The sequence below is a fragment of the Papilio machaon genome, chromosome 4 (genome assembly GCF_912999745.1).
Source record: "Papilio machaon chromosome 4, ilPapMach1.1, whole genome shotgun sequence".
In the NCBI taxonomy this organism is placed as follows: domain Eukaryota; kingdom Metazoa; phylum Arthropoda; class Insecta; order Lepidoptera; family Papilionidae; genus Papilio; species Papilio machaon.
In genome coordinates this window covers 8,229,552-8,256,818 of record NC_059989.1, presented here as the reverse complement: position 1 = coordinate 8,256,818, position 27,267 = coordinate 8,229,552, and the positions used below count along the sequence as shown (strand labels likewise).

The 27,267-nt window shown below is 35.2% G+C and overlaps 2 protein-coding genes across 2 annotated transcripts in view; both read right to left on the bottom strand.

Annotated features, from left to right (window-relative positions):
• Positions 1 to 10,204, bottom strand: part of LOC106720757 (serine/threonine-protein kinase NLK) — a 94,529-nt gene extending 84,325 nt beyond the window's left edge. The window contains 1 exon segment of the mRNA XM_014515533.2: positions 9,663 to 10,204. Within this exon segment, the coding sequence (XP_014371019.2) occupies positions 9,663 to 9,859 (197 nt within the window). The 5' untranslated portion in view covers positions 9,860 to 10,204.
• A 3,397-nt stretch (positions 10,205 to 13,601) lies between these two features.
• On the bottom strand, positions 13,602 to 24,950 carry LOC106720784 (ubiquitin-protein ligase E3B). Its single transcript, XM_045686747.1, has 19 exons — positions 24,545 to 24,950; positions 23,790 to 24,032; positions 23,082 to 23,334; positions 22,814 to 23,002; positions 21,856 to 22,047; positions 21,244 to 21,569; positions 20,618 to 20,742; positions 19,616 to 19,787; positions 19,365 to 19,483; positions 18,756 to 18,928; positions 18,113 to 18,193; positions 17,171 to 17,375; positions 16,618 to 16,781; positions 16,256 to 16,402; positions 15,581 to 15,696; positions 15,351 to 15,480; positions 14,691 to 14,855; positions 13,974 to 14,085; positions 13,602 to 13,909 (listed from the first exon to the last, which is right to left on the bottom strand). The coding sequence occupies exons 1-19, from the start codon at positions 24,703 to 24,705 to the stop codon at positions 13,737 to 13,739; spliced, it is 3,246 nt and encodes a 1,081-aa protein (XP_045542703.1). The 5' UTR covers positions 24,706 to 24,950; the 3' UTR covers positions 13,602 to 13,736.
• Positions 24,951 to 27,267: the final 2,317 nt, after the last annotated feature.

The following is a 27,267-nucleotide window of genomic DNA, read 5'->3' as shown; positions in this document are numbered from 1 at the left end:
ACAAAATTAATATTAACATCTATCATCAGACACGCTTATGTTTAGATGACGTACATAATATGTAAAGGAAATAGGTGCTAGTCTTAAAATTTAAACTCGATAAGGAAGTGATTGATGGATCTATCTATGGATGCTATCCCGTAGCACGCGGGAGGGCGCTGGGAACGTCGTGTGCGATCCCACCACTACGTCACACAACTTTTGCACACAATTTTCAATTACTATGTATCACAGAAATCTAAGGCTTATTTTTAAATACATGATGCTATTATTTTTTGTTATATTTCATACAGACTAGTTTCCAAGTCCAATTTAATACATAAATCTTTTCCTTATGTTACTAGTGTCATGGTATTGTCCGCATGACGACAGAGTCATATACTTTCCTCAAACCGTTTACCGCATTTTCTATCACATCTATAACATAGACAGCAGCAGATAATTATGCGTTTAATTTCATTCAATATTATTAAAGACACGTGCTTTATATTGAAACGAACACGAGCAGAAGAGCTATAATAATCTATTTGCACGCGTTATAACGAAGAGGCAAGAAACGGAGGTCGTATGATAAAATGTAAAAATCTCAAGTTAATGAAGTAGTGACATTGTAGCGTCATATTTGAAAACCTTGCGACAACTAAGCGAAAGTAGTAAAACGAATTACGTAATCGCAGCAGCAAATCAAAGAAAACTTGAAGTGTTAATGAAAATAATTATAATTCATAGGTGAATTTAAAGCTCGTTATTACGGATAATTTAATTCTGTAAGCAAAAACAAGCGCAAGCGGAGGCAATTTATAACATTAACATCGTACACGATTACAATGTCTGTGAAGGCCGAAAAAAGGGACTCTCATGTTACGGATGTGGGATAAGGCGGCGTTAGCAACCCGAGGCGGGGTTCCAAGCCCCCCGGGTGCGACTGGAGACAAAAATTACGGCGTCGCCCCCAGTCCGGGGGCGGCCTCGCCCCGGCTGAACCCTGGCGGAATTCATTTGGGAGAAACAGTGGGAATATTGGACCCAATTTAAATACTAATTGTGTTTTCTAAATTATGCTCAAGTACGCGTAGCCGATACGGCCGACGTAGCCAGATCCCACTTACAAAATGAGAACCGTTCGACGATCGTTCTGATAATGATAATGGCGCCTACTGAACGTTTATTATATAACTGAAGCACGTTCTAAAATAGTTTAATTATTACTGGTCGTTACACGAAAAAGGCGTTAGCCGATCGTAACACGCTTTATGACTAATTAAGGAAGCAAGGTGACTTTCAGTAGTGTCTACGATATTATAGAGAAACGAACAATTACCAAGTGTTCAATTCGCGTGATCTAGTCATGTTAGTTGACATTGCTATAGTATAGTAGTATATTTATAAATACACCTAAAGACACGTTCGTGTTCAAATGTTCATACATCACGAAGATAACAAGCAATCTCTATCAATGTTTTATACGTTTTCTATAGACTATTGGTAGACTTCGTTTAGTACAGGAGCAACATCGGCTGAAAATTCCTATTCTTGACTCTTCTATCTAATTATTTCATTCCATGAGAATTATCAGTAGAAAGGTATACAACCAAAAATTTTAATCACAAATATACCTTTTATCTTATCATGGGAAAACAATTGAAAGAAAATTATTAAAAACAAAAATAAATCTTTTCATAATCAATGCTTTTGATACATGCAGATGATACTTTATTTACTTTTTAACAACATTAAGTAGGAAAAAAATAAATTACAACCTGCGTATTTAATTAGCAAGGACATTTCCTTAAAATATACAAAGTTGTGGTGACCTTAACTGAATAAGGTGATATGAAGGGCATTATTAAGTTTGTTAACTTAATGAGAATTAAGTACCTACTATAATTGAATTAAATGCATGCCAAGTACTTATTTACTAACCGGATCACAAAAAAAATTCTGCCATATATCAAACAAGCAATTCTGGAATAGGTACATTCGTCAAAGAATCGAAATATTGACCTAACCAAGGAGTTTAAATTGTATTATTACTACGTTTCAAGGCAAATATAAACAATAATAAACATATTATGAGAAAATTAAGGCCATATTGATATATTTTGAATCTATATCTATCTATATATATAAAAGAAAGTTGTGTTAGTTACACCATTTATAACTCAAGAACGGCTGAATCGATTTGACTGAAAATTGGTGGGCAGGTAGCTTAGAACCAGGAATAGGACATAGGATAATTTTTACCCCGTTTTCTTTTTTTTTTTTTATTCTGCGCGGACGGAGTCGCGGGAAAAAGCTAGTTTTGAATAGAATTGACACAGCCTAAAAACTAATCTTTAATAAATACAAGCCAATGAGTGTCAGTCAATTGTTTTTGTACGGTAGAAACGTGCGCATTCAGGTAATAATTTATTCATAATAACTCGTTACAACGGAGTTTAATCTTATAGCAACAGACTACTGTAGTCACTGACCTCAAAATGCAATCGCGAACAAAGCTAACACTTAAATTAGGCATTTGGTTCAAGGGTAAGATTAACATACGCGCTACCGTCCTGGTACCTGCATTGTTGAAGGTACCGATTATTTTCCACAGTTGAAAATTACTGCTAATAAAAATGTACACTACTTAGGTACTAGGAATACATTATACAAGTAGAAAACCTTTTAATATAAAGTAAAGAATATATTATTTTGATTACACACCAGATTCGAACTTCATAATCTTGGCATCTAACATCTGAGATGGGCATGTAGATTCGCAAAATGTGCTCAGTAACGAGGTGCGCTATTTCGATCGCGAGTAGAGGTGCGGATCGGGGAGCGCGGGAGGAGGAGTCAATGGCACGTAAACGAGGCGCGGGTACGCACGCGCACCTAACAACGCCAGCCTAGTTGTAGCGTAAATAAACAAAATTGCCAGGTCAATGACCCCTGTGGCCGACTTGGTGACTGCTGGACCTAAGAAACATCTGCCGATAGCTACGAGCATGTGGTTGAAGTGTTTACGAGCACGATTTTACGACCATCCGTTACGCACTGATGGTTAAATATTTGCAACTATCAGAACACCTGTAGTAATCATACAAGAATATGCAGACCTAGTCGTAAGTAATTGGCTATCAGTATAACGGCTGACAGAAAACAGTCGACCATAATTGTAATACAGTTGATGTCAGTTATAAAAATAATTGCACAATATCGCTGAAAGTATTGACTATTACCGTACCCAAGTTTATACACTTGAAATGTAATGAATCGAAACTACTAGAAATAACATAACGATCAGACTAGGACCGTCCCATCTTTATACCAAGGAACAATAACTGGGACATAACATTTTCAATACAATAGGTTAATGACAAACATCGGTGTACAATCGCGCACAATATTATCATGAAACTTTCATTTTTTTCTTTATAAAGAAACTAAAACAAATAATTCTTCGTGCAGACAATCGCATCGACCACTAGCATTGCAAAGCGACGTAAACATCGACAAGGGAAAAGTTTGCGTGTTTTTCATTTCGTGATACAATTACATATATCAATCGAATAGAGAAAAAGTTAATAGATAAAGGAAAATTTCCGAGCGCTAAAATGTTACTTTTCACGTATATAAAAATAAAATCACGACCTTCTAAAATAACGCTATATTATAAAAAAAAAGAAAGTTAATAAAAAGGATTATTTCTGCTACAACTACGACAAGACAAGGCATGTCTGTCGCCATAGAAAAAAAATGATATTAGCGTGGACGCGAATTTTTGTAACTTTCATGTTTTCGAATTAATTTTATCGAATTCTAAACTTGATGTGATAAACGAATCGTGTTACTTCATAAATAGCAACGAAAAAAATTAGTCACTAATTAATATTAGTCATATTTATCTTATCCATTTATAATTAAACTTTAATCCGTGAACAGTTGAAAGTGATGTTATTAAGAAGTGTTCGTGTTAAGCGTTAATTGCTTCAGAAATTACAAAGTGAAGATAAACACTTTCAAATCGTCAGATACACTTTTATAGCACTTAAAAAAAAACTAGGTATAATATGACTGACTCAAATTGATCAGCCAAAAGTTACACATTACACATTATAATCACCTATATATCGTCAACTTTCAGCTATTCTAACACTTGTTCTACTCAGTAAAGGTGAGCTGTTTAATATTAAAGTGCACGATAGTATGGTATAGCGTACGCAATATATATACTAATGTCGATATAAAGAGCTAATCTACGAGGACATTAGGGAGAGCCCTCCCCACGAAGGAGACACGATAAATTAATATTTGAACAGCGTATTTCAGATACGTTATTTCAATGCAAATTTATAGCTTTGCATTTAAAAGTAATCACCGCCGAGAAACAATACAGACTCCACGATTCTATTACGGAAAGGAAGCAGAAAAAACACTTAGCTAAGGTAAAATCTTTGTCTAGACCGCATGGGAAATATATCTGTAATAACTGTCGACTCAGTCATGCAAACTGATTTACATTACGAACGTATTGTTATTACATACCAAAGTTCTGTGTACGATCGTTGAATGTCTATGTAGTCGATTTATAAATTTCGATGCATTCAAAACCAGTTCGTTCGCTGTGTGAAGTGTCAGCCGCAACTTCATTCTCACTCGCTCCGTTCTTCTTTTTAAATTAAAATTTGCATTTTCATATCTATAGGTGCTTCGGTATATAAACGGTGCAACTTATGGTTACAGATAGTGCTATTTAATAAATTCAGTCTAAAACTAAATATATCTTCAACAAGAATGATCTATTATTAAGTTACAAAACTGCTTTCTTGTGTGCCTTTTTATGTGTGAAAAAGATATACGATACACTTCCTATCAAACTTAATTTCTCATCAGATGTAAGTCAATCTATTCGTTTCTTTCCCACGACGTCAATTACAGCGTAGATAATAAAATCACGAGAATGACTTGCGCCTAAATCATTCAAGATCAAATTTAGCTGTCGACCATTTTAACATAATACCAACCTTTTGATTATAAAACCAATTAAATAAAACATTACAAATATATGACGCTCATTTCACGACATTAACCCGGTTACGAATGAGCAGTGACAGACGCAGCAAATATTGTATTTAACACGTTCTTGGTATGCAATTACATGCCGCTAAACGAACAACATTTAAGCTATTGGAATTTAATCCAATCCGATCGATCCAGTTTCTTAAAAATTGAACACTGTTGTACCAAGAGTCAAAAATGGTATGAAATTTTCAAAATTAATTAATTTCTCATTGCGAAGAGTAATTTTTTTGTTCATTAAATTCCAGTTTAAAAAAAAGTGGTCAGTAAGCACGATGTTTTAAAATTTTGAAATATTTATTGCGGTAACATATTTGTTAATACACTGTAATATTATAAGAACCCAATCCTAGTAACCCAAACGATAAAGTAATAAGAATCCATTTGTAAAACCAATGGCAGGTAGCGCAAAAAATTCCAGCTCAAGCATGTATTGTAAGCAGGTAGAGAGATCCCTTACAAAAACAGCTTTAAAAACTTTAAAGGGATACACAAAAGACAACTTTCTCTAAAGTTGAAGTCCGTGTGACTGAAGGAAAAACAAGTTGATGCTTAGCTTAAGCGATAGCCACCTTTGGAGGCGTCTCAACGAGAAAATTGTGGTTCAAGTTTCGAGTGCACAATTTTATAATTGTATTCAAGGGGAACGTTCAGAGCTCTATTCGACACGGCAGCAGGTCATAAAGGCGCAAGGATCAAGTTTTTGAATGTGGCTCGCGGCAATCAGACACGGCGCAGGGCGCAACTAGGCGCGACCCGCAGTGCCGCCCGGACAACCTCCACCGATCAATCTGCTCCCCTCTCTCTGCTCCTTCTACCCTTGTTTAATTAATTTATTGAGTTCGATTAGGGCAGGGCAGGACGTGCAAACGCATCCATCCTATGATCAATTGTGGTGGCTACCGGCCGGCGGCTTGCAATTAATCAGGCCGAGTACCACCGTCTGCCCGCACATTTTCTTTCATTAATTTTCCTCGCACGTATATCATTCTGAGTGTATTTTATGCCATTATTGTCTATATCTAGCGAAAATAACTGTCTCAATTAGGTGTATTTATTTACGAACACAAAAATGCGTTTCAATTTACAACGTTTCGAAATTTAAGAGGCTGGGTCTTCTGCAGTTTTTACTGCAGAATGGTTTTGCATTCGAAATTTATTCTTGGAAAAAAATTGCAAATATAAAGTGAACACTAGGTAAATAGTATGTACTCTCCATTATTATGAGAAAATGCTATAAGAACTAAAGTTGTTCCTATTCATGGACATTTGTTGGTTGATGCTCGCGTTGTTCGCAGCTTTCTACAGCACCGCGGTCGCTCGTCACCGTGACACAATACCGCAATTGTTTCTTAAAGAATCAAACGCATAACCCCCGTAAATGGCAACAGACCAGGTACATCGTACCAGTATTGAATTAATTTTACCAATGAAATCCGACACTCCACGAAAGGACAGAAATAAATCGAAATGATAATGTTAAACGAGATCTTATTTGCATTCACGAACTAGCAAAGAGGATGAAGGATGAGTCTGCGGGCCGGGTTTTAGGGCTCTCGAGCGGCGATCGAAGCCGATTCAGAATAATCAGGCTTGCCTCCCCTCGTCGCGGTCGTTCACACACAATCGACGCGCCGAACGCCATCAGGGCCCTGCCTACGCACGACGAGTCCGCATAAAGCGTCCACCCAGACCCGGCGACCGGCGACCGCAACCCTCGCTGCACGCACACCGCCACACAACATCTACTTACTCAATATTTTAAAAATTAGACCTTAACAACTCAACGGAAGGTATAAAATTAATTACATTTATTACACGCAGGCGCTGCAGCCATCTCGATTTCAGACTACGACTTGCGAAAATCCACTACAGTGAACGACAATAAAGTGCAAAATTGCATGGAGTCAAGAAACATCAGGGTTCTCAATGTGCACTCGATTGCGGAATACATGAATATTGAAAAGCACTCTTATGTCTGTTGACGCTGAATCGAATACACGTCAACGGCGGTTACAAACAAGCGCCACGTGTTTACAGAGCACAACTAGTAACCGTAGATTAGAAATAGTAAGCCCCTAACTTTTGAGCACATGTTGAGCGTGCAATGTACCGAGTGACGACGTATCGTAATAAAATGCGATAGCCAACTTCAAAGAGTGAAGTTAAAGAAAATTCAAATGGATACATACAGCTTGTATTATACTAAAATTAAACTATGGGACTACCTAGCTGACCACTAATACGTCTCAGTGCGGCAAGTGAATGTTGGCTTCAATTACATTTTAAAAGGTTTCACGTGTCGCCAAATTAAAAACTTATCGCTCTTTTTCGATTTAACGAAGTCATTTCGTTTCTGAAAGCGACGTTATTGGCTTGATTGAGCGAAGTCTTATAGTCGAAAGACGGCCCTACTTAACCGTTACCTGTTCTTGTTATTTACAGGTTTCAATGAAAACAAGCTTAAGGACGACGTGAAATTTCGATTCACATTAAGATATTGGATTTATATAAATAAAAACCAACGTATGTACGTTTGTCCCCAATGAGTTTTAAACCACTAGAGGACAGACTTTAATAAAACCCTTCTCGTGTACCACTAAATGGTTTGTGCACCCTAAAACAATTTTTTTTTCAATGAAACCTGCATTAAGACGTTATTTAGATTATTTAGACTCGACATTAGTTTTTTTATTCTTTGCAATTTAAATAAAACAGACTTATTTAATGTCAAAAGTTACAACTCTGGTCGCAATTTGAATTGGATTTATTGGGCTATATTAAGGTGAAATATGTATGGGTCGACGACATCTATCAACCACAAAACCCACAATAAAATAAATTTGGCATCTATTCAAATAGGTTTAGAATCACATATAACCATTATAAAAACGTCTTAAAGTTTATTGAAAGAATTTAACGATCAATGGACATGGTATAAAAGCGGCAAAACTAAGTTTAATTACGGTTCTATTAATAAAATAATGTGGTTCATTGGCCGTTTTTGTTTTGGTATTTATTAAAACTAAACCATAGACAACGGCTAAACTTTTCTACGTTTTGTACAGAAAAAAGACTGGTGACAGATTGAAATATGTCATCCAAACGTCATTTTAAACTTATGATTGTATGAACGTATAATTCATCAGCGCAATGTACGTCCCCACTGAGGGGCTCGGATCCTATCCCTAGGTTAGGGAGTAATCGTATCGTAAGAACGTCGAATAAATTTACTTATGTAAATCGAAAATCACATAAGTACATGGCGGGATTAGAACCCAGGAGACCTGTAGGTTACAAGTCAAATACTTAAGTATTGAACCACCGACGCTATAATTTATGTATGATAAGAAATAAATGTTTTCGTTTGGGTTTTAATGAGCAATGTTAATAAGCAGTTGTTACAATACAGTGGGCAAAGGCAACAGTATCGCGGTTGCATTGTGATATAACATGACAATGGGCGTCGTTCCCGCGCCAAACACCATGCCTACAAGTCATACAATAAACTAACTTCTGTTATACTTCAAGACAGACATAAAAATACTAGATTAAACATTATACTGTTATGTGGCTAATTTTCAATGCATGATTCTTTTACATTCAACTCTCTCACACTTTTCTCTATCTGATAAAAGACAGTAAATTAAAAAAAAACACATTTAATCAGATAAAATCACTAAGAATTTAGATTCTACAAACATACTTACATATTATGTTAATCAAATTATTTATTAGATCATAAGTTGTATGAATTAGACATTGAAGAAAATTAATAATATGCACATATTAGTGGTGCACAATTTTAGGATATCAGAAACAATAATAGTATAGGTACCTATTATGTTTGATAAAGTTAATCTATTCTTAAGATATTGAATAAGTGTAATATTTTTATTACACTAAATAGATGATCCATAAGCAAGACGTGGTCTCAAATTAATTAAATATTAGAATATAGTCACAAAACTTCATACTTGAAAATATCATTCTTTGGAAATACATTTCTGTGAGATTTAAAAAGAATGCATAACAAATCATTGTGATCTTTAGAATGTTACATATTTTTCAAAGCATGTTCAAATTGTTTTCAATTCAAAAATAAATTATGCTTTGAACAAGTCAATTCCTCAATACAAAATATACACATCAAACTTGCACTATAACATTATTTAAAAAGTTTTTAAAGACAATTTAGGTAATAAAGTAATAACACAATTCAATTCTGGCATTATTTACATAAGTATGAGATATTTATATGTAAACACTTCTGTTTCAAAACCTTTTTATCTCTACCCATAATATTACTCTGAACTATCAACTGAATTTTGTAGTGACAAATATTTTACTGAAAATTTGTCACTTAAATAGTTTTAATTTGTAAGATACTTGGAAATAGAAAAACAAATTTAATATTTTTACGAAACCACGTCTAGGATGAGTATCAAAGTTTTAATTAAGTTAAATAGAACAGCCATTGGTTAACCAAATGTATTTACTAAGTTGTGTGAGAAACACCATATCGCAGGTCAAGTGAAAATTTAAATTAAAATAATAATGAGAGATAAAAAAGTACAGAGAAAAGGGGCAAAACTTACCATACGACACCGAAGGCACCGTAGCCGATGGGGCGGTCAGGCTGCACATCGGTGGGAATGGCCGGCGTCTGGTAGTAGGGCGCCGCCGCCGCCAGGATGGCGCCCTGCGGCGCAGCCTGCGTACCGCCCTGCATCAGCGACATGGAGACACTCATGGAGACGCGAGAGTGCCGCGCGGGGCCACTTACGGCCGCCATCCAACCGCTCCGCGGCGAGCCGTCACCGCAGACTCATCACACGCCGACCGTCGTGCCGGAATCACCAGCTCTCGCTTCCCGACGGAAACGCGACGCTATCACCGCTTACTTCTTTATTATTCATGCTCGAACGACTATGCGGGAACCACAAACGCACACCACAAATGTCCCGAATAACACCTGTCAATTTCACCAGTTTACGTCTCGCTTCAATGTTTTTATTCTAATTACTTATGTTTAAATAAGTACTAAATTAAAACTCAGTTTTGAGTTTATTTGGACAAAGGATGAGACCGTAAAAATTTTGTAATCGCGATACGTGCGATCGTCCACACGCTACAAAAATCGAGCGAGACTGACTCTTTTGCAGAAGGGGGAGGAAGCGGCGCAAGAAAGAGACGGCATGTTAAAATGGCGACAGCACTATGAACAGCTGCTCCACCGAGTTCGCTTGGCGTGTCGTGTATATCCTCTTTTGAAGGGAACAAACTCTGCTCTGCAGTACAGTATGCCTGCTGTTGTATTGTTCCGTACAATACAATCAGTGCAAAATTTGGAAAGAACTTGATGAGCAATCTATATATGCAGGGATATACACAGCGCAAGCTGTAGTAAAATATCGTTTTTTTTCTTAGTAAGGAGGTACAATACCTATGAAACTATAAAAATATACTCTTATTAACCTGGTACAAAAAAAATCTAAGTCACACCACAATGCTCATTAAATGCTTATAATATGAGCTACTTATTCGTCATCATAAGGCTTATTCATAAAATCATATCTCAAAAGTGAGACCAAGTTCAGCTTGAAAACATAATCCGTTGATAACCTAAACATACATTTCTAAAAAGATCATTACGCTTGTAACCCAAAGGGGTAGGCATATATGGATTTCATGTACAACGAACTTTATACACCTCTCTCACTCTGTGCCCATGGCAAACCAATGGCGTGACACTTATCAACATTATTCCTCTCTTTTTACAAAAGTATGAGAGGGATAGCAATAATGTCGTACTACAAGTGTTATGACAGTGAAGATTCACTGTAAGAATATCATCAGCTGCTATCAGTCTACTGCAGATACTGGTATGTTATCCAGTAACTTCCCCAATGTCTTCCAAAGAGGTTAAATACCCTTGCAAATGTTACCAGCGTAACGGCTTTATTCGAAATTTGAGAAAGTGCATATCGACGCTGGAAAGCATAAACGCTGTAACCCTTGAAATCGCGAATATGTTTTTCACACGTTAATAATTTCAACCATTATCAAACGATAATGATTTTATTATAGGTTAGCACAAACTACACAACATTGCTAAATACCGCGTGCTTGTAGACGTATCAGCTCACGAGTTATGATTTTTTGGCTCTCCTGTAAAGTTCATACTTTCGGGGTTACAGCGTTTACGCTTTCCAGCGTCGATATACAAATGTTTATTAGTACCACAATTAAAATGGTTTAATACATATTTTTTTATATCAAAAGGTGGCAAAGTAGCAAACGGCCACCGGAATTCGCCGAAATAGCGAGGCAACCGTTGCCCATAGACATTCGCAAATGCGTTGCCTACCTTTAAGAGGACCAAAATTAGGCCCTTAAAGAAGACTAAAATTAGACCTCCGACTCCACAGTCATCAGACGAAACGCGGAACTGCTTCCACTTCACGCCTGTCTTGTGTGGTCGTGGTATTTCACCCGGCCCATTCGTGCATTAATAGGTTCCAAGTCACTACGATATTTACGATGTCTTCTCATGGGTCGTACATTTCACTGGACTCTAGGCAAGTCGTCGATACTGAATGTGTCAGAAATGTCACAATTGACAATCTATTAAACTTTTTTGTAGGATAAAAACCGTCTTCATGTTTCAGCTCCGGTTTAGGTATCTTTCCACGGTATACAATTATTGTCTTCCCAAATCTAACAGACATATTTTTTGAAAAGGTGGAAGGTGAAATAAAAAACATTGCAATAAATATCAATGACTTTATCACAGAGAATCACATTGTGTTATACAACATATTTATGTGGCTAATATAAAATATTCCTTATATGACATAATTACATCATTGTATATATATATATATTAATATTAAATACTTAAATTACAATTGGAAACATTACTACAAAATACTATCTTTGTCTATTGAATGTTATATTAAAATAAAATTTAAAAAATCATACTAAAAAAAATCAACATAAAAATCTTTGATTATTGCAAAAAACTTTAAAATAAAATTACTAAATTGAACAGTTCCGAGAGTATTTTACATAGATACTAGCTGTCGCCCGCGACTCCGTCCGCGCGCAGTTAAAAAAAAAATGAAAAATAGATGTTGGCCGATTCTCAGACCTACTGAATATGCTCACAAAATGTCATGAGAATCGGTCAAGCCGTTTCGGAGGAGTACGGTGACGAAAACTGTGACACGAGAATATTATATATTAGATAATTAATTATATTTGTAATCGGATCGGTTTGTTTTACATACTACTTGATTTTATGAAATGAAGTCGCATATTTTTTTTTTAATTGAAAAATATGAAACGTGACAGAGAAATTGTTATGAAAAATACAAGAAAGAAAAGATTATTAGAAGTATTATCCGATACGAGCACACATATTAAAATTTACCTACGATCTAATTTCAAATACGTGTTCACAACTAAACTACCAGAGCTAAGTGATTTTGTACAGTAAAATGGAGATATACACAAATACAAAACATTAATACATTATTGTCTATTTACATTATGTATACTTTGGACTGGCTTTGCTTTAGAATTCGTTACAATGTTTATATACAAAAATGTATATCCTATTTCAAAGAACGCCTAAATCTTACAAATATACACACGTTAAATTTCATACATCAGGCCATCAAAATATTTGGTTTTTTTCATGGAAATGTTTATGTAAATAATGTCAGATAGAGTGAAGAAAACTTGTAAAACATGGATAGCGTATGTTTTTTTATTTATTTATATCATAAGGCAAACGAGCGTGAGGAACCTGAATTCGTCGAAATAGTAAAGAGACCGCTACCTATAGAGATCCGCTATTGCAAATGTCTTTGAGGAACGAGGGGATAGTGGATTATTCCTCTTCATACGCGTCCCCTCCTCCATCAAATCCACTACCCCCATCCCATCCTAATAACAAAAGTGTGGTTGTGAAACAATATATTGTTTAACTTGAAATTATTGGCTTTAGCGTAAATATTGTTTGGCATGTATTGTTTGAAAAAAATTAGGCTTTCATTTGGAACAAGGGATAGTGAGCATTTTATATAAGTTCAGAAATCGTCTTACTTTAGTGATTGTCATTTTGACTTTACACATTTACCATTTTCGTATTTCCCTTTTAATTAAATAGTTATGTTTTTTAGTATTTTCTGACATTTTTTGATTAATTTTTAATTCGGTTACACTCAGCCTCTTTTAGCATTTATCAAATCATAGTTATAGTTAATTAAAATATTGCATTGAATGTTATTTAATTTAATTAGATAAAATAAAAATAAATATACTATCCAATAACTAAGATAAAAATTAAAATAATTAGCTAAAACTGACCGAAAGAACTTTGAAATGATTTAATGTGGAAATTTTTAAAAACAAAATTAAAAAACTAAACTAACCTTTAAGACAAAAAAAAAACAGGTAATGCATTATTACATTGGTATATTCGAGATTTTAAATGTGATGACTAACTTTTATAAGTAAAAATTGGGTCTACATTTTTTATTGGAACCCATAATAACCAACTTTAAGTTTAACTAACTTGAAACCTCTTAACAATCATTTCAAAGTCGAATCTAGTATTAAAGTCTGGAGATCTAGGATATGTAGACTCATATCTTAGCCTAGATCTAGGAGAGTTCAAATCCTGTGTTACTATTAACAGCATATCGTAGTTTATCTCTCAAAGTGCTACGTTTCTGGTAATTAGGAAGTTTAAGTAAATTAAAGCAGGTAGAAGAAGTAGGCAGACGGTTCAATGGATCCTTCTTTCTTATCGTGAAGAATCCTCTAATTACACTACCTGTAAATGTAAACATTTTAGAGAACATTATTTTAGTACATTTAACTATAAAAAAGTGACATACCTATAGTATCGCCCGTGTCCTCATCATCACCAACTTCCACACAACGTATTGAGAAGGGAGGCTTCAGATGAGCGAAACCTAGTACAGGCGGCTTGGAGCATGATGTTACAAACTGAAAATTAATTTTGTTATTACTAGCTGTCGCCCGCGACTCCGTCCGCGCGTAGTTAAAAAATGGGGGGGGGGGGGTATGAAAAATAGATGTTGGCCGATTCTCAGACCTACTGAACATGCTCACAAAATTTCATGAGAATCGGTCAAGCCGTTTCGGAGGAGTACGGTGACGAAAACTGTGACACGAGAATTTTATATATTAGATAAAAGAACATCATAGAGAGGTTTCCATAAAGAGTGTAAGAGTAGCGCAGAGTAGTTTTAAAGAGTAGCGTGAAGTAGTGTGTAGGAGCAGTGTTTATGATTAGTGCGAACGTAGGCAAAGGATTAGTATAGAGGATAAGTTTGAAGTAGTGTGGAGGCAAAGTCTGAAGGAGTAGTGTGGAAGAGTACTCTGAAAGGGAGAGTGAAGGAGTAGTTTGAAGCAGTGTGGAGGAGTAGTTTGAAGCAGTGTCAAGTAGTATTCTGAAGGAGTAGTGTGGAGGAGTAGTTTGAAGCAGTGTAAAGGAGTAGTATGGCGTAGTTCGCATCAGTGTGGAGAAGTCTAAATGAGTAGTGTGGAGTAGTTTTTAGGATGGGTGAGATGCGGCGAAGGGGTGTTACCTTAAGGAACATGGCGCGCTCATGCTCGGTGAAGTCGCGCTGCAGTACGTCCCACAGCCAGCAGACGACGCGATGCGAGTCGTGGAAACCGCCGTAGTAGAGCGTGTGACGACGCAGGTCGCGAAGGTCCAGGGGCACGTTGTCGCCGCTGATCAGTCGCTGCAGCTATACATTGCAACAAGTAAAACATTATATCTTTAACATTAAGAAGGTGACAATGGAGATGATGGCAGACTGATTCATTTGGAGGACAAAAACCTGGTGCACCGACCCTACGTAGGTAGGACAAGGTCAAGGAGATGATGATAATGATCTTAATTTAAGAACTGTACAGAAACGTAAATAAACACATGATAAGGCGAATTCTATAATTCCCTTGAAATTGCAGATTTTTGTATAATCTATAGTAATATTTAAAATTGAAAAATTTCTTTTACTGTTACATAAACATAGACTATATTACTATTTTTTTTTAATTTTGGGGACTAAGTCGCAGGCAAAAGCTAGTTTTGTAATAAATATTAATAAAATTTAAAACCTGATTAGTTAATGTTTTTTTGCGAAGTAGAAAATTAACTTCATTTCTTATGTTTAAGTGAGTTAAGTAAACTTTATTAAACAATTTGTTTACTAAGTTTAGGTGTTAGGACAAAGTTTTACCTCAGGAGTAGAGAACAAGGAGAGCCATTCTGGATTGATGATGGTCCGAAAGCCTTTAATGAAAGCATTTGTCTGGTCCTTGATCTGTGTATGCATACGGAAGTGTGCCATCATGTGGATGTAATTTATTCTAAAAAAAAAAAAAACATTGTAAAGTAATTTCAACAAAGACTTAATTCTAGTAATTTTTTTAGGAGTTTTATTTTGGTACATTTCTATTAGTAACTTACTTATTTTCATTAGTAACCGGTATCGCTTTACCACCTGGTACAAGTTCATGTGTCACAATCTCACCTAACCTCTCTTCATCCACTGAAAATGTTAACTCCAACGTTGATATGTCACCCTGAAAACAAAAAAAAAATCAGTAAAGTCTCACTAATGACATTTTTATTATTGGTATCAAATACCATAATACTAGCTAATTTATAAGCCTGCCTGGTTTACATTACGCCAGTAACGTTGGCTTGGCATGGACTGTTTTGGGTCACTAACGCCAGTTATGTCAATTGTATTCTGGAATACAATTCCATACAATCGCTGGCGATGATTTTGAACGTTACTGTCCTGTACTGGCATAATGTAAATCTATATATATATATAAAAGAAAGTCGTGTTAGTTACACTATTTATAACTCAAGAACGGCTGAATCGATTTGACTGAAAATTGGTGGGCAGGTAGCTTAGAACAAGGAAACGGACATAGGATCATTTTTACCCCGTTTTCTATTTTTTATTCCGCGCGGACGGAGTAGCGGGTAAAAGCTAGTTAGAAATAAAGATTGACTAGATATGATATTTACTAAAAAAATATTAATTTATAAGGTAGACAAAGGCTTATGTTTATGAAAATGTCTACTAATAGGTGACCTGAAAGGACCTGGAATGGAACCTGGAATCATCACCTGGAAGTGTTTGATGTAGGTGAGGCTGCGATAGAGGTCGCGGTCGAGCGAGGGCAGCTCGTCGATCCAGCTGTAGAGTGCCTGCTGCGTCTGACCCAGCACCTGGCTCAGGAAGAATGATGCGAACGGCACATCCACCACTATACCCTGGACAATATTAATTACATTAAAAAAAATTACATGTCACAGACCGATCGTGAATCCCGCACATTTGTTATTTGTCTAGAGTTTAGACATACTGTAAAAAATCAGCAAATTGCATATCAAATAAAACCACTCACAAAGCGATATTCATCCAATTCGTTAAATGTATAATTTATCTAGTGAAATTAAATTAGTGTAGGATTCCAATAGAAACATACCTCGTAAACAGCTTTGCCGAGCATCCTGCCGATGAATTCGAAGAGTTGGAGGTGGTTCTCCTGCAGGCAGGAGGTGGGGGAGGGATACAGACGCTCCTCGCTCGTCACACGGAACAGGTTCAACGAGGGGTCGAACACGCGTTTGATCGTCTCCTCCAAGAACTCTGCAACGAACAAACATACATTTTTGATCATTTATAATTCAGTGGCAACAACACATCTAAATGGGATGAAACGTAGAGCTAATTTTCTGAATGAATCTTACTAATATTATAAATGCGAATGTTTAGATGGATGGATGTTTGTTAGAAAGTATCTCCGGAACGGCTGAACTATCTTAATGAAATTTGGTACAGATGTAGAACATATGTTTTTTTAATTCCGCACGGACCGAGTCGCGCGCGACATCTAGTTTACGAAGCAAAATACAGTGACAGTCGATCGATTTAATCTATCAACTGTCACTTCTTTATCATGTTATCTATTAATTATCCTGAAACATTGAAAATTTTACCAAAAAAAATTATAAATTTTTTTAAATAATTTTCAATACCTTTGAAGACGCCATCTTGATCTATACCCGCCTCGTCAAGTCCCTGTTGGTTGACGAAGCGCACGCGCACGACAGCCTTCAGCGCACGCGCCGGCAGCGCCGCCAACTGACGGTACCCGTCCTCCACCAGACGAGCGCGTCTCACTGTCACCAATGTTGACCTCAACCCTGACACACATGCCCGCTCCGTCAGACCCAGCACCACCTGCACACCACCATCTATACCTCATACCAAATTCAACTAATTCCATACATTTCATACATACAAACTGTAAGGATCAAGTATAGTGGATATGTAATGTAAGAAAAAGTGTTTACCCTAAATACACAGTCAGGTCATAAGTATTGTCACACAGTAAAAACTTTTCTTTTAGAATGCTGGCCACGAAAAAGTTTATTGAATTCTAATTTCGAATTGTTCATGAAAATAAAACTGTATACTTTTTTGAATTTTACTCATTTTTAAATATGGAGTGGACGCTTAAAAAAGACCGTGTTGCAGTTATTGCGTTGCATAGTTGCGGTTACGCGCCAATTCAAATTTTTGACATGCTGCAAAATTTGAATATAACTAAAAGATTCGTTTATCGTACCATCAAATGATACAATGAAGACTCTAGTGTAGATGACAGGTCGAGAAGTGGTCGCCCTCGGTCTGTTAGGACTCCAGCAGTGATAAAAGCTGTGAAGGCGCGAATTCAAAGAAATCCCAAACGTAAGCAGAAACTGTTAGCCCTTCAGATGGGGTTAAGCAGAACCACGGTGAAAAGGGTGTTAAATGAATACATAGGGCTTCGTGCATATCGAAGAAAAACAGGACATCGTTTGAATGCTCGTCTAATGGACCTGAGACTGAAGAGATGCCGCGCTTTGTTGAACACCAAAAACGTTGTTGTACAAAGTAACGTTATAATTTGAATAATAACGACTGATATCGATTACCTTTTCATCTGCGACTGCTCGTCTAAACAATCTGACTCGTTCACCATGCGCTATCATATGCGGTGTCTTCTGTACTAATACCTAGAAAAATAAAAATTACTTCTTACAATCTCATACGACAAAATACCTATACAATTAATAAAATTGAAAAAAAAATGCAATTTCATGATATTTTGGCTGAACCGATTTAAATGAAACTTGGTACAAAGATAGTCTAGAGCCTGAGAAAGGACATAGGCTATATTTTAACGCGAAAAAGGGGTTGAAAGTGGGGGTGAAAGTTTGTATGGAAGTATCGTCATTTTTACAGTTACAAGTTTAAAACTTATTTTTGTGGCTGCTAATTTGATATAAATAAATATGAAATTAGACGTGTGAAAAAATGTTACCCTCAAGGGTGCTAAATAAAAATAGGGGATGAAATTTTGTTTGGGAATATTTTAGACATTTGGCGCGGTCCTGGCACACCTCTCTCTATGTTCTTCTACATTCATACATCAAATCATAGCACGTCGGTTAAGTAAAATAATTAGACTTAAAAAATTATATCCGAAGACAGAATTTCAGCTATTATCAAATATTTAAACATCGCTAGGTATATATAAATCAGTGAATATTTAGCTAGGGTAAGAAAGAATGAGACCTGTTGCGGCTTCTTGCCCTTCTCCAGGTCAGCCATGAAGTGGTTATCTCGTATGTCTCGTACAAGCCAGTGATGTGGAGGAGCGTAAGGTCGCCGACAGTCGCGCCGGTACAGCGCCAGCAGCAAAGTGTGCAGAGAACTGAACAAGGCATTGCTGCTGATGCTCTTCAGATCTGCAACAAGTGTCTTTTATAAACAAAACTCCAAATATGTGTAAAATGTACTTATTATTGTTTAAACTTTTTATTTATAATTGAAATTTTAATTTGTGATTTTTGTGTTATTTTAAATTGTTTTTTTTTTTTGTATATATAGTTTTAATATTTCTACTATGACTTTTTTAACCTAGGTATAAGATTTAATGTAACGTTTATGTTTTAAATTATTAACAAAGAAATAAAGATAAACCCCCACCCCAGGTCCCTGACCCAAAAATATGTTAGGGGGAACAAGAAAAAAAAACCTCTAAATATACATCTACAAAATGCCATGTTAAAACTTGCTAGTAACTTTTAGTTAGACCCTTATTTCACTAGTTAAGCAGTCGCAGATCACATTTCCAATGGCGCGACTGAGACAATTTTATAAAAAAAATCCAAAAACTCTTACCAAATAACTGTCCCATGATCGATTTGTATACAAACATATTTAGAAATTGTGACATAATAATAAAGTCTTCCAATTTGAATGGATCTTGTTGCTCATACATTTCCATATCGTCCAAAATACTGAAAATAAAAAAAGAGACATTTTACAAAAAAGACAAAAAGAAAACAATAAATCGACTTAATATTAAAGTTAGACAAAATAACGAATAAAAAAATTGTATTTAAATAAATATAACAAAAAACATAACTCACGTAACATAATGCGTCATACAATCAGCGAAAAGTATCAACATCTGAAATTCAGGCGCAGAAGTCTTCGTATTTACAGCTAAGAGATCAAGGAAAGACTTCAGACCGCAGTTTGGTCCCAATGTGCATAGAAACTGCCATAGCGAGTATAAAATTTCATCCTGATTACAAAGACCTGGAAGAAAAAAATGTTTTATATCACAACATTTTGAATATGAACTAAAATTTTCCATAACTTTTTATACCTGACTTCCAGCAGTATCTAAATCTTACCAATATTATAAACTAGCTTTTACCCGCGACTCCGTCCGCGCGGAAAAAAAAATAGAAAAGGGGGTAAAAATTATCCTATGTCCGTTTCCTGGTTCTAAGCTACCTGCCCACCAGTTTTCAGTCAAATCGATTCAGCCGTTCTTGAGTTATAAATAGTGTAACTAACACGACTTTCTTTTATATATATATAAGATAGAAATGTTTGGATAGATAAATGGATATTCGGCACAAGGTATCTCCAGAATGGCTCAACGGATATGAATAAAATTTGGCATGGATATAGAACATAGTTTGGAAAAACACAAAGGCTTTTTTAACAATTTGAATCGTAAGACTTCACTATTCAAGAAAAGTCTAGCGGATAACACATAAAAATTGAATAAACATATGAAAATAAAAATATTTTTCTACAACATCATCATCAGCTCACTATACATCCCCACCGAGAGTCTCGAAGCTTACACTTAGAGGTGACTAGGCCAGTCAATCACACTAGAACAGTGCGGGTTGGTTGACTTCACACATATCTTTGAATTTCTTCTCAGATATGTGCAGGTTGCATCACTACGTTTTTCTTTATCTTAAGAACGTCGGATAAATGTACATATGTAAAGCAAAAATCGAAAAAAATTAGTACATGGGGGATTCGAACCCAGGATCTGCAGATTACAAATCAAGTGTACTCTTGAACCACTGAAGATCTTTTTCTAGATATTTCAGACAAAATAATACCTGTGAGTATATCCAGTTTGACTTGCGTCATAGTTTGCAGCGCGGTATGGTACATGGAACAGATGAGAGCTGCCTTCGTGCTATCTGGTGAACCGAGTCTCCTGAAGTTCTTGTTGGAACTAGATCTGAAAAGTACACTAACTAAAATATATTATGGTGTCAAAGATTAAATCATCTGAAGGAAAACATGTCAAATGGAATTCAATGGAAATGAGTAATTAACACCCTATTTAAACAATTTTACCTTTATAAGGCTGTGATCACAGATATTTAAAAGAAAACATGTTCGTATCATCAAACACTAGAACTTTTTCAAAATAAATTCATAGACAATAAACAACAATATCAGCCAATGAAATCTTTCTAATATTATAAATGCGAAAATTGAGATGAATGAATAGATGGATCGGTGTTTTTAGAAGGTATCCAGGTACCAGAAAGGCTGAATAGAATTTAGGTAACTAATTAAGTTTTTTTTAACTGCGGGTGGACGGACTTGGGGAGTTACGGAGACCAAAAGAAAACTCTTTTGTATTAAATAGTATTTTTGACCATGTTATTGTCTAAAATAAAGTAGGATAGTTAGTTATTTATATAAAAATAATACATATTATACTTTCTCTTACCTACTAGTCCTTGCTTCAATAGCTCTCCTTATCAATGCCGCTGGGTTCATACTTTGTATAGGTGTGGAAGGTTGCGAAGGGCCCGCGCCTTCCTCACCACTCACACCAGCCTCAACCATTTCTTTAAGCGGAGTTGCCATTATCTTCTTCAGTAACGGTCCTCCCCATAACAAAGCAAGTTGGTTGCGAAGATTTCCCATAGCGGGAGGCAAAAATGCGTCGAAGCTTTGAGAAAACCAACCGAGGACTGGGTGCCAATTACTAAGATTACTTTTCTTGAGAACCACATATTGTTGACAGGAATCGAGAAATCTTGTCACCACCAACTATTAGAAGTAGAGATTTTTTTAAATATGATGATTCGAAAAATTATGTTTAATTTTACATTTTCGTATAATATTGTATTATGCACCAAAAATAAATTACGTGTAGAAAAATTACTAAGTAAATAACTCTAACTAGAATTGATAAATATAATAATTATCTTCTTCCATTGTAAAAGGAGTAAAATAAAAATTTAAATTTCGCTTATTAAAAATATAACCCAAGGAAGACCACTAAAACATAAAAATTCAAACATTTCAAAAAAAAATTAGTATTGAACAGACTTACCACAAAAGTGGGATAAAAAGACTCTGGTAATGCATGTTCTCTCTCTATATGAGCCATCTGTATCAGGTTGGCCAACAAACACAATGCGTAATTCCCTTCCAATGTGTTGAATACAATACGCATATTTTGATCAGTACTCAAAAATTCCAAGCATTTGTCAAACATGGCGTGCGAACGAAATGCTGCAATTGACTAAAAAAAAAAAAACAAGTAACAATTTTAAACGAAGGCTCCACTATCGTTTTACTTGAATTATAATATTGCTAATCCTTTCATTCTATTTAAAAAAAATACATAAGAATAATTATTATATTCACATACAAGAATCAAAACATTTCAATTTGCTGAAACTCATAGTTTACCATAACCAAAACTAGTATTTTTTTTTATTCCAAAAGGTGGCAATCGAACAAACGGCACCTGTATTCGCCAAAATAGTGAGGCGACCCTTGCCCATAGACATCCGCAAATGCAGATGCGTTGCCTACCATTAATCAACGGAGAAGAGGATGCACAGAAAGAGGATATTTCTCCTTCCTATGCGTCCCCACTTCCGCCAAATCTACTTCCCCTTCCCATGCTTTCCTAATACGAAAAGGGTGGGAAGGGAACGAGGACTAAAATTAGGTCTCCAGCACACTCATCAGATGAAACGCGGAATCGCTCCCACTTCACGCCTGTCTTCTGTGTGGTTGTGGTATTGCACCGGTCCACCTGACCCATTCGTGCACGCAACAAATATTGTAGTTGCGGGATCTACCACTGTAAGTGTAGTATACAACAAAATTCTTGTTCCATTAGTAAGTTTCCTTTATAATATAGTTGTTCGAGTGAGTCGAGAAACTGTCCTCATACAAAATAGAGCCCATAAAACTAATCTGCATTAACTAGAAACAGACTCACATTCCGGACACCATAATATATTATATTCCGGAGTCCTGAATTGCAATCAACTTACCTCTGGTGATATCTGCTGCATATGGTATATTAGCGTGGGCACAGATAAGATCTGTATTATATACATTGTGAGTAATTTCTCCGAAAACTGTGCGGAAACGAGCGGTCTCAATGACAATGTAATTATTGCAGTTAATGAGATATTTTTCAGGCTGACTTTTTCACGACACAAACCACGAAGTAGTAAAGACTGAAACAATACAATTCGAAATATATAACACCAAAAAATCTTTAAAAAAACAGGAATAAAAAGCAATTTAAAAAAATACCTTTAATGTTAAATAATAGCCTTTATGAAACAATGATCCCATGATATTGGCACACAGTTGTGTCATACCACCTCTGAGCTTATCAAAGTTCTTAAGTCTTGTGAGAGCCCAAGTGTTGGTTGCAGTAAAGGCTATTAGTGTATGCAGAAGTATGAGGATACTCTGCATGTCTATCGGTGATTCGGGTTTTAGTTCTTCCAGATATAAACAGCATTTGTAAAGGAGTACCTTTATATGTGCTATCCATTGCAAGCTAAAAAATACAATGATTAATATTATTAATTGGATATAGAAATATATAATGTAGTGGTAGTGGGTTTTATAGATCCTCTTTCTTATGTGTCACAATAATTTCTCAGTTCATCATCTCCCTGGCCTTTTCCCACTAACGTAGGGTCGGCTGACAAGGTTTTACAAACCTTAAAGTTTTGGCTTAATTTTTTACGGCCGGCCGCCTGCCTGTCGCCGACCCTACTTGGGAGGAGTATCTTAAAATAAAATATAATATAAACTAAATAATTAAAAGCTAAATAGCTAAAATACAATACTCTCTCAGTTTTGAGTTGTTCTTTTTTTGATAATTGAGCATCTTATTAATAAATACCCTATAATAGACAATGGGAACATCAAACTTAACATGTTTAATTATTTCTTCCATTGTAGAAAATAAGTAACTTAATAAGTATTATTAATCTTTAAGTATTGTACCTGTATTCTTTATTTAGAAACACTCCAACATATGAAAGTTTAACGGAGTCTGAGTGGAGACTTTGCACAATATATTTGCAGAGCTTCTCCAATCTCTTTCTGTCTCTTTGTTGTTTAAATATCAGGAATAAGCGACATGATGCTTTATACACATCTAATGCTGGAATCAGCTCAAATGCAGGCGATGGTTCCTCCTGTGATCCATGCGGGTTCACTTCGGGGAGCAGTTCATCAAATTCTTTTCTAAAAAGATAAAGCTATGAGGCATATCACTAATTATTTCCATGTTTATTAGACACTTCAATTCAGACCTAAAACATTGAAGTTACTCATGTTTCTAAGTGTCAAATTAGTAAAAAGAATTAATTAACAATATCAATAAATCAAGTAATAAGAAACAAAAAAAAAATTGTTACTGGTATATACAACTTTTGATAGAATTTAATAAACAGTTCATAATTCTTTTTGGTAATCTATATATATAAAAGAAAGTCGTGTTAGTTACACTATTTATAACACAAGATCCGTCGAAGTGATTTAGCTGAAAATTGATGGGGAGGTAGCTTAGAACTAGGAGATGTACATAGGATAATTTTTACCCTGTTTTCTATTCTTTAATCCGCGCGGACGGAGTCGCGGGTAAAAGCTAGTATTCTCTATTTAAAAAAACAATGCAGTGAAACTATAAATTTTAGTTATTATTTATGTCCAAAATCATAAGAGATTTTCATAATAAGTAACACCAATAGACTTACAGTATTAACTTAACAAATTTCTGTCTAGCAAGCCATCCTCTTACTATTGCTTGGATCTTAATAGCTGACGTCTCTCGTTTCTTCTCTAATGCCCGTTCTTCCCTGGCGGCCTTTGTTTGCTCGAGGAACGTATCCTTACTGGTTAAGGACTTAGAGAACATTTCAATGTTTTATATTTTAACTGCAGAAAAAGCTTTGTTTCTATGTCACGATAAAATCTTGTTCATATACATTACAGATTCTATATTTTTATGGTTGCACCAATTAAACCATACCACATGTTTAAAGCCGAGATAAATGAATCAACGGTCGAAACACTCGAATAGTATCATGTTTGTGATATTTGATTATTATTTCGTGGGTTTTATTTAATTTAAAAGAATATTTCAGCCAAGACGGAGACTAAGATATTGTTTGACATTAAATTTCATTTTGTTGCCAAATACAATAAATAAATTAGAATCTGCAAAAGATATATTATCATGTTAAAGTATTAAATACGTTTTCTTTAAATGTTGCGTTTGTGAAAGAAAAAGTTTTTTTTCTTAATTGTGTTAAATACCACAATCAGTAAATTTTTGTGCATGTAATCTTCTGCGAATTAGAATATGTTTTGCCTGGTTGACAGATGGCGCTATTTGATAAAATTTTAAAAGTACACTTTTAAACGTGCATTGAGATTTTAAAAAGGTTCCGAATTGCTACTGTTTGATTTTTGTGAAAAAGCGTGAAACAGTACGTATCTTTGTATTTTTGCTAAATACCTTTCCATAAAAACAGTACTATAACATGAAGAAATTGTACTATAACAAAGAGAGAATAGTAATTATAGTTCTATAAAATAAAAGCCTCAATTAAAATATTTCAAGTTGGAAATGGATGAAGTAAAAAAAAAGTAAAACGTCAATTCGTATACCCATCATGTTACTCGTGGAAGTCTCGAACCCGAGCCTATACAATCGTTGAAAATGTTTTAAAATATTAAATATTAAAGTAGTAATTAAAGGTATTTCTTGACTTACAATATACGCTCTAGGTAGTTTTTCAACCTGGGATCTCAACAAACACGAAATATAAATTATTGAGGGTAGGAATATTTTTCCATCAAATGAAACGTTAAAAGTTTTATTTATACAACAACATCAATGTAATGTATTTTTTAATTTTATGTACTTGAACTAGAAATAATTACAAAGTTCCGTCTCGTCTCGTTAGCCCAATCATTTCTCTAACATCTATCTGTGCGTACTGCTATAACGTGGCCCCCTGGAGAGATGGTTGTTTTATACATTTTATAACTCGCTTCAACTCACTTTATGGGTATCCTAAATCAACATTAAGTAAAAAGTACGGAGTAGACGTTAAGAAACGGATCTAAGTTATAAAATTGTTTACATGTAAGTTTACCCAAGAATATATATTTTTTTAATTTTATGACTGATTATAAAATTTGCTAATAATTTATAATTATCATAAATCTCTAGAGAAGACTTCATTCTTCGCTACCCGTTCCCGTTCACAACATGGAGATTTGGCAGAACAAAGATTAATCGTTTAACCGTGGGTTTTTGAGACCAAAATCTCTGAATAAAAGGTATCGTCATCCCTGTCATTATCTTTGACAAAACAGAGGTTACAATATGTTTGAAATAGAGATTTTGGTCTCAGAAGCCCATTGATAAAGTTTATACTTAATTTACAAAAATGAATAGACAATAGCCAGTAAGTGTGATTAATGTAAATAACTTAGAAGTATGTTATGTAATGTTTTAGGGTGACTTTGTCCGCGCTGAATTAAAAATAAATCTAGTAATCAATGTAGGCTATGTTACTCAGTACTAATGTAGCATTCTAATGTCAAAAGATTTTAATAAAATCAGTCCTGTAGTTTATGAGTTCATTCCTTACATACAAAAATACAAATCTTTCCACCTTATAATATATACTAGCTGTCGCCCGCGAATCCGTCTGCGCAGGATTAAATAACTTAATTAGTAGGTAGCAAATGTTGTTCTCCCAGACTATGAGCTACATTATACCAAATTATAGCGAGCTCCATGCAGCCGATCTAAAGATACCTTTTAACATACATTCAACCATCCATACATACATTCAAATATTCCCATTTATAACGTTAGTAAAATAGAAGTATAGATAATACCTAAGCTAACTTGTAATGAAACAAATGACAAATGACTTTTATTATTTTTTTTTATTAAACAACTGTGATTTTATTGCTTAGGGACATAACTAGACAAACATATAATTGATTACTTGAAAACCTCTTGGTATAACAAAATTTTATAAACTTTACTAGAAAACCAAGTAAAGAAGAACATAGGTATTCATAGTCATAATTTTGTGAAAGAAGCACGAACTTATCAGTAAGTACATTACGTGTGGCATTCCAACTAAACTTGACATAGTCACTGCAATTCCATTGCAATTCCCCTTATCACTGACTCGTCTTTTGTTTCTCCTATCACACTTGTCCTTATCAAAGCTATTGTCTTTACACTTACTCATTGCGCTTTGACCCTAATCACCGGAAGTGAACGAGGCGAAAAATTTTAGAATACCAACCTAATGAGTTGCTACGAACTTATGCTTTATGCATATTATCACTTATGTGAAGTAACTAAGAGATTAGTGTGGCAAGAAATTACATACCATGTAATTTATAGCGATTAAAAGATTAAAAGGGATTAAAAAACAGGATCGTG